The sequence below is a fragment of the Microtus pennsylvanicus genome, chromosome 13 (assembly GCF_037038515.1).
Source record: "Microtus pennsylvanicus isolate mMicPen1 chromosome 13, mMicPen1.hap1, whole genome shotgun sequence".
NCBI classification, from domain to species: Eukaryota; Metazoa; Chordata; class Mammalia; order Rodentia; family Cricetidae; genus Microtus; species Microtus pennsylvanicus.
In genome coordinates, this window is record NC_134591.1 from 70,707,277 (window position 1) to 70,720,315 (window position 13,039).

The following is a 13,039-nucleotide window of genomic DNA, read 5'->3' on the forward strand; positions in this document are numbered from 1 at the left end:
CACTGGTTGGTTGGCAGTCTGACTGGAAGAAGCTTCTCTCTGTCTGTATAGGTGGGTGGAGAAGTGATGGGGAGTGTGGAGGATGTTCTGTTAAACAGTGTGGTCTGAGAAAAGACACTTCCAATAGCCATGGGAGATTTGGTTACAATTGCCATTCAGAGCCTGGATTCCAAAGATGACCAGTGTCCTGAAGGAGAAAGGCCTCAGGTCCTTCCCACACAAGCGCATTTAGAGTGGCTGCTGCAGTTTTGGATGCATTTTAAAGAACTTTTCCTTGGGGGAAGCTCAGCTTAATCACCCAAATCCTCAGATAGACCTGTTTTTTTTGCCTTTTTTTTTTCTTTTTTTGTTTTCATGGTTAGGCTTCAAAGCTGTTGGTTTCCTAAAAGGCTTTGCTCTTCTATCCCCTAGCCCAGGATCAAATAGCTGTAATGTTGGATTTGCAAGATCATAGCCCTCTTTGAATGCCAGAGGCTCACTGTGTTCTTTATGGCATTCTGGGAGCTGGGATGAAGGAAGGGCACCCATATTAAAGTACAGATCTCTTTCCTAAAAGCCAAAGAACATGCGGACAATGGACTGTACTCATTCCTTTTTTTTTTTATTATTAAAGGCTCTTCTGACAAGTTCCCAAATATTATAATATTCTCTTCCCCACTCCCCTTCTGCCACCCCTCCTCCTGCCTGGCTTAGAACTCTGTAGGTGTGCGCTTGTGCATACATGGCAGTCAGTCCCATGTGCCACATCATTCTTGGAGAGGTCAGAGGTCAACTTGTGGAGTTGGTTCTCTCTTACCATGTGAGACCTGGGGTGGGAACAAGGGGTGGCAGGCGTGGTGGTGAGCATCTTAACCCCACTGAGCCACCTTGTTGGTCCCACATCTGACTGTTTGGCTTCTCTGCACCAGCTTTTCTCTTCTTTAATTTGTTCTCCTTCCAGCACTGGGTGCTGTAATCTTGGGGCTTTTCTGCGTTTTCTCCACCAGACATGCTCCCCCTTTTTTGTGCCAGGTTTTTGTCTACAATGAAGCAGAGTGCTCTGCAGGGGGTGATGCCCAGTGAGACAGAGGACCTGAATGTCGAGCACCTGCAGCTGCTGCTCCTCATCTTCCACAGCTTCTCTGAGAAGGGCCGCAGGACCATCTTCACCATGTTGGTGCAGAGCATCCAGGAGCTGAGTGTGAACATGGAGGTTCAGATGCGCTCCGTGCCGTTAACCCTGGCGCGCCTCCTTTTGATCTTCGACTACCTGCTTCATCAGTACTCCAAAGCCCCTGTGTATCTGTTTGAGCAGGTGAAGACCTGTTCCATCTCCTCTCTCTCCTTCTCCTTCTGAGAGCTCCATTCTTTTTTTTTTTTTTTTACGATTTATTTATTTATTATGTATACAGTGTTCTGTCTGTGTGTATGCTTGCTGGCCAGAAGAGGGCACCAGATCTCATTACAGATGGCTGTGAGCCACCATGTGGTTGCTGGGAATTGAACTCAGGACCTCTGGAAGAGCAGTCAGTGCTCTTAACCTCTGAGCCATCTCTTCAGCCCAGAGCTCCATTCTTTGCAGGCAGTAAGGTTTTATTTGTGGCTCTGAAGGCTTTATGGGGTAGGGCTAGCTACGTCTTTAGGTTTAGACTTGCTGTTTAGCTTGACATGATAACTGGAGGCTACTTGATGGGTTTGTTGACTAGTGTCCTCTTGTTCACTCATGACTGTTCTTTCTCAACCAACCTACTTGCTTATGTAGCTACAATGCCCTTAACTTTGGCTCCACATGTGCATTAGTGTCTGGGGAAGGGTCTCACAGTAAATGCTGTAGTTGTAGCCTTTTTTGACAACACCAAAGAGGATGAGACGGTGGGTCAGAGATTCTATGCTCGGCAGTTTTCAAATTAATTCCTGGAGCAGTCTTCCCCACGATGCATTATCAGAAATTACTTTCCAAAAGAAATCATAGAAAAATCTTCCAATTTTCATTTTCATTTGATGCTAACAAGTTTTTGTATAACTAGATCTGTTTTTGTCCTTGGTGTGAAAAGCAAGTAGTGACTATATCCTTTACTCGAATGTCTGTTGTATTTCAAAGGTGCAGCACAACCTGCTGAGTCCCCCTTTTGGGTGGGCAAGTGGATCCCAAGACAGCAGCAGCCGCCGGGCCAACACTCCTCTGTATCATGGGTTCAAGGAAGTAGAAGAAAACTGGTCCAAACATTTTTCATCAGGTCAGAAATAAGATTGTCAGCAAGAGGGGGATGACTTCTGGTCCTTGTTGGTGGCACTGAATCTGTAGCTCAGTGACTCCTGGAGGAGCTGTGGCCCTGGGCCTCAGTCTCCCCCTTGACGGTGGTCCATCACCTGCCAGTTCAGGAAAATTGTAGAAATTGACTTTCATATGCTTCACACTTGATTAACAAGTTCATCATTTTCCAGATGCAGCCCCACAACCCAGGTTCTACTGCGTCCTGTCCCCAGAGGCTTCTGAGGAGGATTTGCACCGACTTGATTCTATGGTACTGGGAATTTTCTTTTTATTCTTCTTTTCTTTCTTTCTTATTCCTTCTTCTGGAATTTTCTTTTTTCTTTTCTTTATTTCTTCTTATTCTCTGGAATTTTTTTCTTTTCCTTTTTCTGCCTTTTTTCTTCTCTTCCTCATCCTCTTTTTAAAGAGTTAGGGTCTTTTCTTATGCTCTTAAACTAACTTTGAAAGCCTGAGGGTGGTCAAGCAATCATCCTGACTCAGCTTTCTAAGTAGCTGGGGTTATAAGGTCTGGCCTGCCCCGCCCCGCCCCGTCCTGCCCTGCTCAAGAATTTTAAAGCCATTTTTACCTGTGGGTCAGATGCTTTCCACTCCCCCACACTGAGTGCTCTTTACTACACACACACACACACACACACACACACACACACACACACACACACACACGTCAGCATTTGACTGTCTTAAAGGAAAACTTCAGAAATTTAACAAATCATTTAACAAAATGGTTATCTTGCTCTCTCATTCTAAAGCCTGCAGCTGTGTGCTTGTATCAATGTACAAACTTAAGTGTGAGGCCCAGAACTCGTAGTCTGCTGCAAGGAGAAACCAATTAAGAATAAGTTGATTGGATGTTTTTACAGCCAGGAGACTAAGTGATCATGTGAGGCCAGGAGGAGAAAATGAAGAAAAAAGTGTTTGCTCTCCCCCCCCGCCCCCCGCAGGGTCTCCCTCTTCATCCCACTGGCCTGGAACTCAGAGATCCCCCTACCTCATCTCCCTGAGTGCTGGAATCAAAGGTGTGCACCAACACCTAGACCTAAATTGTTTTTGGTCTTTCTTGGTTTCTTTCTTGGTCTTAGGCATGTGAAGTTCTTTTCTCCAAGCTTGTCAAGTACGATGAACTTTACACCTCACTGACAGCCCTGCTTGCGGCTGGCTCTCAGTTTGATACAGTCAGGAGAAAGGAGAATAAGAATGTGACTGCCCTGGTAAGACTGTGGTCCCTGGGAGGGGCTGAGTCTGCGTGTGATGATCGATCATTTTGGCCTGAAGCTCCTTTCTGGGCCTAAGCTATTATTCGTCATTTGTTTGCAAAACAGACTGTTTATGTAGCATTTCTACAAAGTTTGCATGGTTCTGTCAGCTGTAATCTTATGTTTTGGTTAATGTTGAGTGGTATGTAACTGAGGCTTGGTGACTGCCTACATGTTAATGGCTGGGTGTTGTGTCATGTTAGAAGGCTAACGCATGAGCTTTTATGCCTGTTAGTGCATGTGGGTTTCTAGATGCCTTAAAACAGGTCTGCACAGTTCCACGCTGTTTATTAAAGGGCTGTCTGATTGCAGCCCTGCCCAGCTCCTGTCCTCTCCCTTGGTTAGATGATAAAGTAGGGGGTGCCAGGGCTGTTGGAGAGTATCCTCGTAGCTTCTCAGTGTAGAGAACAGAGCATACTGTCATAGTGTATCTGCCTGTTTGGTGTAATGCTCTGAAGCCTCTCAGTTCACACTGGGCACCCAGTTCTGTGTGCTGAGATGCTTTGAGGGCCTAGTTCACACTAGGCAGTTCTGTGTGCTGAGATGCTCAGGGCCCTCTCAGTTCACAATGGCACACAGTTCTGTTTGAAAGGCTATCTTTTCTAACAGTTGTTCTGTTAGGGAGATCTTAGCATGTCACAATGCTTCCACTGCTTTGTTCACCTCCTCAGGAGGCCTGCGCCCTGCAGTATTACTTCTTGATACTCTGGAGGATCTTGGGAATTTTGCCACCTTCAAAGACTTACATGAACCAGCTGGCCACGAACTTACCTGAGATGAGTGAATGTGACATCTTACACACTCTGCGATGGTCATCTCGCCTCCGGATCAGCTCCTATGTCAGCTGGATAAAGGTACCACAGGGGAGCTCAGTGCTGTGAGGGAGTTCCACAGGCTACTTGCTTCACACTGTGGGGACTTGTGAAGTTAGTGAAAGCTTTTGGATTTCCAGGTTATTTTCCTAAACACTCTTTTTTGTTATCCAAATAGGATCACCTTATCAAACAGGGTATGAAGCCCGAGCATGCTGGCTCTGTCATAGAACTGACCTCCACCAAGTGTAGCTCAGTGAAGTACGACGTTGAGATTGTGGAAGAGTACTTCGCCCGGCAGGTGTGCTATTATTCTATCCCTAACGACAGAACTAGGCTCTGCTATAGTCTTTCGTTTTGCTATAGCTAATTAATATCCTGGGTCTTTTTAAAGATCTCATCATTCTGCTCCATTGACTGCACCACCGTCCTGCAGTTGCATGAGATCCCTAGTCTGCAGTCCATCTACACCCTGGATGCGGCTATCTCAAAGGTCCAGGTCTCTCTGGATGAGCACTTTTCTAAGATGGCTGCAGAGACTGACCCTCATAAGTCATCTGAGATCACCAAGAACCTCCTTCCAGCTACGCTGCAACTCATTGACACCTATGCCTCGTTCACTAGGTATGGAGACTCACACTCACTCTGAGAGATCCCTGGGGTCTCGGCTTGTACCCCTCCTTGTGTGCCAGCTTTGCGTTTTCCCTGTAGTACAGAGTGTAAAGGGGTGACCAAGAGGCAAAGTCACAGGATGTTGAATTTTTATAATTCCATGAAGGACTTCTAAGCTGCAGAGAATAGGAGTTTTTCTGAGTGCCACCATTCCAGTTCTCAGTGAGAATGAAGCACTCCCAGGGCTTCCAATTTACTGTACTAGATGTAGGAGCAATTACTAACTCTGTTTTGAAATTGTCTCACTGTGTTGTTTATTCCCGACCTTGTGGCAGTCTTCCTGTCTTAGCCTCCTGTTGCTGGACTTAGAGGCCTGAGAGGCTGAGAGACAGATATTACTAAATGGGTTGGAGGGTATTTCAAAACCTTTCTCTTTCTTCAGCAAACCTTGCAAACTACATGTCCTATAGAATTTGCTCAGCAAATGACGTTTAAAAGGTTTAAAATTCTTTTTCAATATATACAAAGTGGAGATCGCTCACAAATTGAGACTTCTAGTTTTTCTTAAATTGGAACTGGGAGATTCTGTCCTCAGTACTGGGAGTGAAAAGAGGGAACAGTCAGGCACGGTAGCCCATGCCTGCAATCCTAGCACTTAGGAGGCAGATACACAAATAATTGACTCAGCTACATGAGACACTGCAAAGCGTGGATGGGCCTGCTCTTTGCAGAACCTAGGCTTTGCTCCGCCTCCTAGGCCAGTGCTTCCAAAACTGAGCTGCTGGTGGATTTTCCCTGGCAAATAAGCTGGGAAATGTTAGGTAAATTAAAGCTGAACAGGTTTTTTTTTTTGTTGTTGTTGCTGTTTTTGTTACTTTTATTGATTTGGTTTTTCAAGACAAGGTTTCTTTGTGTAGTCCTGGTTGTCCTGGAGCTCACTTGTAGATTAAGCTGGCCTTGAACTCCAAGAGATCCACCTGTCTCTGCCTCCTGAGTGCTAGGCTTAAAAGGTGTGAACCACCACCACTTGACTTATTTTTTACAATATATCCTCAGAGTATGGATATGTATATGTGTGTGTGTGTGTGTGTGTGTGTGTGTTCGTGTGTGCACATATATGTATGTATAGGTTGTTGGTCTTCCAAGATGGGGGATGGAGGATAGGAGTGAGTGTTCAGTGCCCTTCAGATTTGCTTGTCATGGAATTGTATTTTGGGAACTTTTCTGAGGGTGAACTGTTTTTCGGGAAGCTCTTGCCCTTTGCCCATGGAGGGGCCGGCACTGTCACCTGTCTTTGAATAGACTGGGAACAGAGATGCTGGTTCCTGAGCTTTAAGGTTAGTTTCTTCTGAGCATGGCAGGACTCAGTTCCCCCACCCTCTTCTTCCTCTTTTCCCTTCAGAGCCTATTTGCTCCAGAACCTTAACGAAGAGGGATCCACTGAGAAGCCCTCCCAGGAGAAGCTGCGCGGCTTTGCAGCTGTTTTGGCTATTGGCTCTAGCAGGTGCAAGGCAAACACACTGGGTAAGTGAGCACGTGCTTTTCTGGCCTTTACCACTTAACTGGAGCCACCTTGAGTGTCAGCCATTTCTCTAGGTGTATCTGATTGCACCTTCCCAATAACTCTGTGAAGTTTCTCCAGTTTACTTACAGGGAAACTGAGGTTTAGGAGAGCTTCATTTGTCATGAATCTTATGCAAAGAGTGAAGCCAAAATCTTAAACCAGGCTGCTTGCTTTTACTGTGCTCCTCCGTGGCGTTCTTTGACTTTCAGAGTTTAGTAACAGGAACTGACGACTGCATCAGGCCTACAGTCTCCCACTGCCCTAGGAATGATCTGGCAAAAAATAGGGCAGAAAATCTGAGTTCTTGAGCAGAATTGGAGTTCAGCTCAGACATTCCCCTTTACAGTTTACAACTGTCTGTGTGTCCTCAGTGTCACATTTAAATACTCTTAATTTTTTGGAGTCTTACTTAGTACTGCTTCAATGAACATTGTTCATGTGGCTTCATGATCCCTGCCCTCAGGATTTTTTGCGCGCGGGGGGGAGGGGGGCTTCAAAGCAATACTTACTCTGAGAATGGGGATGCGGGTGGGCAGATTTGATGGTGATTGGAGCCTGACTTGCTGAAATGCATCCCCTCCTCTGTTTTCAGTTGTCATCTTTACCCTTGAGATTAGAAAGTGGCTGATGGGAAATGAAAGCCTTACCATTGCAATTGTTAGCTTCAGAGTAATTAACTGGTTCTTGGCCGTAGTACAGAATGGTTCTGACAGTGGGGGCTGCTTTAAATGCTCCATCATTCCTTCTTTCTTGTGATGATTGCTCAGATTGCTCATCCGTACTATCACCTCCAGGTCCAACGTTGGTGCAGAATTTACCGTCATCAGTGCAGACTGTCTGTGAGTCCTGGAATAATATCAACACTAATGAGTTTCCCAACATTGGATCCTGGGTGAGTTCCTCTGGGTTCCAGGGCTTATTCAAAGCACTAAGCCACTCTGTGTGTCCTTATTCTTTAGTTGGCTACTGGGAAATGATCTCATGGTAATACACTTTCCTATAGTAAATCCGTAGTGTGATTTCCCAGATGTTCTCATGTGACCCCTTTGCCTAGCAATCCATGTTACCACAACACAGACCACTGTGTTTCTCTGAGCCACGGCTGCACCACCTGTTAATCCTGCTTAAGTGTGATGTGTTGTCACATGTTGTGTTGCACGAGTTCTCAGTGGTGACTGTTTTCTTGCCTGTGTCAGGTGCTGATCTCTGCAGTGAGTTGATGAAGGCTGAGTTGTCTCAGTGGCTGCTCCCAAATAACCATTCAGAGACTTACTATTGTAAAAGTTTGTCCCATAGCTCAGGCTTGTTACTAGCTATCGCTTAAATTTTAAATTTCTTACCTATTCTCTGCCATGTGGCAATACCTTCTTTCAGCACTGTGTGTTCATCTTGCTTCCCTCTACTTTTGCTTGTGACTCCCAAGACTCTTCCCTTCTTCCCATCATTCTCTGTGCCCCGAAAATCCTGCTTAGCTATCGGCCACTCAGCTTTTATTAACAATGAGAGCAACACATATTTACAGTGTACAAAGAGTGGTCCACAGCAAGTTGATGCCGCAGATCGTAGGCTTTCTGGGCTGTTGAGTGCTGTTGGCGTTCTCATTGTGTCTTTGCCACTCAGACTACCTCTGTGGACAGTTATTCTTTTCTTTAACGTCTGTGGAGGAGCAAGGGATGACTCATCTTCCTCTTTTGGTTTTGAAACTGTGGACTTAGGGCAGTTACTGTCCTTGTAATGGAGATGAGATGCCTTGCAACCTTGCAAAGTCCAGATCCTCCCTAGTTGTTCCAGACAAGCAGGAGTTTTACTGTTCCATGCTCAGATCATTTGGAGGGAGTACTGGGTGTTTGCTCTGTTTAACTATTGACCTTGTTCTAAATAAAATTTAACTGCCTCCTCCCCTCTGCCCAGCATCCTCAGGAAGAGTACTGTTTGCAAACCTAGTGAGGCCTTAGCTCATGGTAGATTTTGTTTTGTTTTGCTTTGGCTTTTTGTAAATCTGCCAGTGAATTTTGTGCAGGGTAGACAATCCTTTTATTACTCCTAATTCTCTTATTTCAGCGCAATGCATTTGCCAATGACACCATCCCGTCTGAGAGTTACATCAGTGCTGTGCAGGCTGCTCACCTGGGGACTCTTTGTGGCCAGAGTCTACCCCTGGCGGCTTCCCTGAAGCATACCCTCCTCTCCCTGGTCAGGTTGACTGGGGATCTGATAGTGTGAGTACTAGAGCCTGGAGCCCAGCCCGCCTCCCCCCAAACATGTTCATGATGTGGGTGCTGTTTGTGGCTGAAAGAGTACAGTACAGTTGAGGCAGTAGTGACATTCCTACATCATGTTTGCTAGAATCAAAGAGTAGGGCAGGCTACCAGAAGGACAGTTTGTCTTCCTGTACTTTGGTCAAAGGAGAATACATTGCATTGCCTTCACAATGGTCACCTGACAGCTCTTCTAGAGTATTCGAGGATGGATTGCTATCTCTGGTTTTAGTTTCTTTTATGCCTAATACACAAATGTATCTTATTAATTTGCTGTTTTAATAAATGATTTTTGCTTTGTTTTGATTTTTGAGACAGTGTTTCTCAGTGTAGCTCTGGCTGTCCTGGAACTCATTTTGTTGACTAGGCTGGTCTTGAACTCAGAGATCTGCCTGCCTCTGCCTCCTGAGTGCTGGCGTTAAAGGCATGTGCTGTTACACAGAAAAACCCTGTCTTGGAACACACCCTGCCTCCCAAAACAATAGAAAAAGAAAAATGTAAAGAAACGGCTATCATGGAGGGACGAGACTAAACTAAGGCTTGCCCCAACCTTGCAGCATTTTAGGACATGTTTCTTAACTTGCTTCTGCCTCCCTGACTCTAGCTGGTCGGATGAGATGAACCCAGCACAGGTCATCCGGACCCTACTACCTCTTCTCTTGGAGTCGAGCACAGAGAGTGTGGCTGAGATCAGCAGTAACTCCTTGGAGCGCATCTTGGGACCTGCGGAGTCTGATGAGTTTCTGGCTCGTGTGTATGAGAAGCTGATCACCGGGTGTTACAGCATTCTGGCCAACCATGCAGATCCCAGCAGGTAAGCAGTTGAAAGAGTGCTGCTGCAACTGGTGGTGAGATGTGCCACTTCTGCCCCGTGCCATGCTGGTGACAGGTACCTCCGTGGTCCTGTGCTTCTGGGCGTTTGTGAAGAGGTGCTGGAATCCTCTATAAATTAGGAATCAGTTGAGAGAATGGAATGTCAGATGTTCATATTGGAAGTATTGAAGTGAGAGTAGGTGTGGTGTGATACAGAGGTACCAGAGTCCTGTTTTGTGACTGTCTGTCTGAAATGGATGGTCTGGAGAAAGTAGGTCTTTACCTGCCTCTCTAGGCTGTGCTGTGGGGATGTGCTGTACCCGCACCAGGAGCTGTGGTTTTTTTGTCAAGTCCTTTCCTTTCTTTTCCTTCCCAGATTCTCATTCGCCCCCCCGTCCTGCTGTGCAGCCAGGTTGCTTTGAACTTGGGTTCCTCTTGCCTCAGCCTTCAAAGTGCTGGCATTACTAGTGTGTATTTTTTGCATATTGTATATGCATCTCCACAGTTATGTGGATATGGGCGGGGCCCAAGGCTGACCCTGGGAGTCCTTACTTGGTCATTCTCAGGGTTTCAGCTAGGTCACTCCTGGGAATCCTGTTTTTGCCTCCAATGTATGGGTCCACAACACCTGCCTGGATCTGTGTGGGTGCTGGGGATCTGAATTCTGGCCTTCATTCGTGTGTGACAAATACCTCACATACAGAGTCTCTCCCTAGTCTCTTTTTGTTTTTTTGAACATGAGGAACTTAAGGTGATTTAGCCCTGCAAAAGTGACTCATGCAGACTGTCTCCCTCCTCTCGGAACAGTCATGGACTGACTGTGGCTCACTCCTAACTTCAGATGCCTTTCCTCTTTGGATTTTTGTTTGCACTTTTCATGTTATGAGACTAGATCTGTCACTGGAATTCAGACTGGCCTGGAAATTGATACTCTTGCCTTCTGAGTGCTGGGATCACACACATGTGAACCCACATCTGGCTTATCTCTCATTTTTATTTTCCCAGGAAAGAAGGTAGTAAAATAAAATTGAGGTCTTGCTGTTCTTGGATTAAACATTTATTGAATACCTACTATGTGCCAGTGTTGATGCTAGGCTTCCACAAGTCTAGTCATTATGTTCTTCAGAGTCAGCTGGGAGGGTTCTGAATAGTGTTCTTGCTCCTCAGTGGGCTGGATGAGTCCATCCTGGAGGAATGTTTGCAGTATCTGGAAAAGCAGCTGGAGAGCAGCCAGGCCCGGAAAGCCATGGAGGAGTTCTTCTCTGATGGGTGAGCACTATCTCCCTTAACTCCGTGTTCAATGCCTCCTGAAAGCAGGGGGCTGTGGTATAGACAGCTATACCAACTCAGATGTCCCAGGGACCAGAAGGCCTGCTTGGGTGTTTGTCTCCTGAGGAGGACTTGGGTTGCTGACTGCCTCCTTGAGTTTGTTGATGAGGACCTGTATTCCATGGGCACCTTGTATGGTTGTTCACAGTGACCATTTTCCCCCAGGGAATGAGACTGAAGCAGAAGCAGGTTCTTTTTATATGAGTCTTAATGTGGGTCTCTCATTTCCCCTCATGCCTTGCAGTGGGGAACTTGTGCAGATCATGATGGCCACAGCCAATGAGGACCTCTCTGCTAAATTCTGTAACCGCGTCTTGAAATTCTTCACCAAACTCTTCCAACTGAGTGAGTGACAGCTTTTGGTAATCTTCTTATGGGAACTTTGATGTCTGGCTAATACTGTGCCGGGCTTCTGCCTGATATTAGCCACAGCTTGACAGTGCTAACAAGTGTAGAGAATCCTTCAGAGAAAGTTGGGAAAGGTGCTGAAACTCTTGAGACCTTTCTTCCTCTTCTTGCCCCTTCCTAGAGGCCCCTGCCCTCTTCACTGACAGAAGCCTCTTGTCCTGTTTTAGCTGAGAAGAGCCCTAACCCAAGCCTCCTTCATCTCTGTGGCTCTCTTGCCCAGCTGGCCTGCGTGGAGCCGGTTCGCCTGCAGGCCTGGCTCACCCGCATGACAACATCACCCCCAAAGGATTCTGACCAGCTGGAGATCATTCAGGAGAACCGGCAGTTGCTGCAGTTGCTGACCACATACATCGTGCGGGAAAACAGGTAGGAAGTGTGTGTGCTGGCTTTAGAACGCAGAACTTTGCCTTGCCTTTGGGCATTTCACATCTCTCCTGCCCACTCGAGGAATCTAGCATAGCTTCTTGAGTTTCCCTATGGAGAAACTCCTGGGCTGACTTAGCCTGTCAATTGCAACCTCAGTAGATGTTTTGTGCTCTAGTAGTTCAAATCCAGTTCCAAGATTGGTGTGTTTACTTAATGTATTTAATACCTAATTTATAATATTAATAGATTTTAGTAATTAAATTTGTACTTTGATGGTTTCATGCCTGTTTATAATGCTTTCTGATCTCCCCCCTCCCCCCATTGCTTTTAGGTGTGATCTCTCTAGCTCTGGAACTCACTATGTAGACCAGGCTGGTCTTGACCTCACAGAGATCTGCCTGCCTCTTAAGAAGATTTTTTTTTAGTATTTTATTTTATTGCATAAGTGTGAATATGAGAATGAGTGTTTACCTTCATGATGTTTGTATATCACTTTTGTGCCCGTGCCTGTGGGAGCCAGAAGAGGGTGCTGGGGCCCTTGGACAAGAGAGGTGGTTGTGAGCTGCCGTATGGGTGCTGGTTATCTAACCCAGGTTCTCTGGGATAGTAGCCAGTGCTCTGACTGCTGAGCCATCTGTCCAGTGCTTCCATAGCTTCCCTTATCTCTCACCCCTGTCACCTGCCCCCACAGTCCCTTTCCCACATTCATGACTTTGTAGTTTGTGGCCCACTGAATTTTCCCAGGCACCGCTATGTAACCATAAGCTTTGAACTGTCCATTGAAACCTGATGTCTTAATTGCTCTTAAAAATAAAAGACTAGCTGGGCAGTGGTGGTGCATGCCTTTAATCCCAGCACTTGGGAGGCAGAGGCAGGCAGATCCCGATGAGTTCGAGCCAGCTTGGTCTACAGAGCTTGATAGCTACAATGAGAAACCCTGTCTCGAAAAACCAAAAAAAAAATTTTTTTTCTTCTTTGAAAGACTACACTTAGAATGTCAATTTTTTTCTTTTCCACCAGCCAAGTTGGAGAAGGTGTGTGTGCTGTGCTTCTGGGTACCCTGACGCCCATGGCAACAGAGATGCTGGCAAATGGCGACGGGACTGGCTTCCCCGAACTCATGGTTGTGATGGCCACTTTAGCTAGTGCTGGACAAGGCGCTGGCCACCTTCAGCTTCACAATGCTGCTGTGGACTGGCTGGGCAGATGGTAAGAGGGACTAGCCTTTATAACTGTTTGGTGCTCAGAGGAGAGGCAGGTAATCGCAAGTTACTTCCTTTATAGTTCAGAGTTAGTAGTATAAAATGAGCCTAAAATTTCTTCCTTTCTGAGTATTAAGATCTAACTAGGGGTATGGCGGCAGGTGTGTC

At 46.2% G+C, this 13,039-nt stretch overlaps 1 protein-coding gene across 11 annotated transcripts in view; it reads left to right on the forward strand.

The window, feature by feature from the left end:
* The window catches only part of Ubr4 (ubiquitin protein ligase E3 component n-recognin 4), a 111,978-nt gene that overhangs the window by 26,719 nt on the left and 72,220 nt on the right, over nucleotides 1–13,039 (forward strand). For all 11 annotated transcript variants that reach the window (XM_075944673.1, XM_075944674.1, XM_075944679.1 and 8 more), the window contains exons 19-33: nucleotides 1,012–1,294; nucleotides 2,081–2,216; nucleotides 2,425–2,504; nucleotides 3,334–3,462; nucleotides 4,179–4,361; nucleotides 4,498–4,620; nucleotides 4,714–4,943; nucleotides 6,334–6,455; nucleotides 7,290–7,387; nucleotides 8,557–8,714; nucleotides 9,358–9,567; nucleotides 10,734–10,835; nucleotides 11,140–11,240; nucleotides 11,471–11,669; nucleotides 12,690–12,878. In XM_075944673.1, the coding sequence (XP_075800788.1) occupies nucleotides 1,012–1,294; nucleotides 2,081–2,216; nucleotides 2,425–2,504; nucleotides 3,334–3,462; nucleotides 4,179–4,361; nucleotides 4,498–4,620; nucleotides 4,714–4,943; nucleotides 6,334–6,455; nucleotides 7,290–7,387; nucleotides 8,557–8,714; nucleotides 9,358–9,567; nucleotides 10,734–10,835; nucleotides 11,140–11,240; nucleotides 11,471–11,669; nucleotides 12,690–12,878 (2,343 nt within the window). The remainder of the gene's footprint in view (nucleotides 1–1,011; nucleotides 1,295–2,080; nucleotides 2,217–2,424; nucleotides 2,505–3,333; nucleotides 3,463–4,178; nucleotides 4,362–4,497; nucleotides 4,621–4,713; nucleotides 4,944–6,333; nucleotides 6,456–7,289; nucleotides 7,388–8,556; nucleotides 8,715–9,357; nucleotides 9,568–10,733; nucleotides 10,836–11,139; nucleotides 11,241–11,470; nucleotides 11,670–12,689; nucleotides 12,879–13,039) is intronic.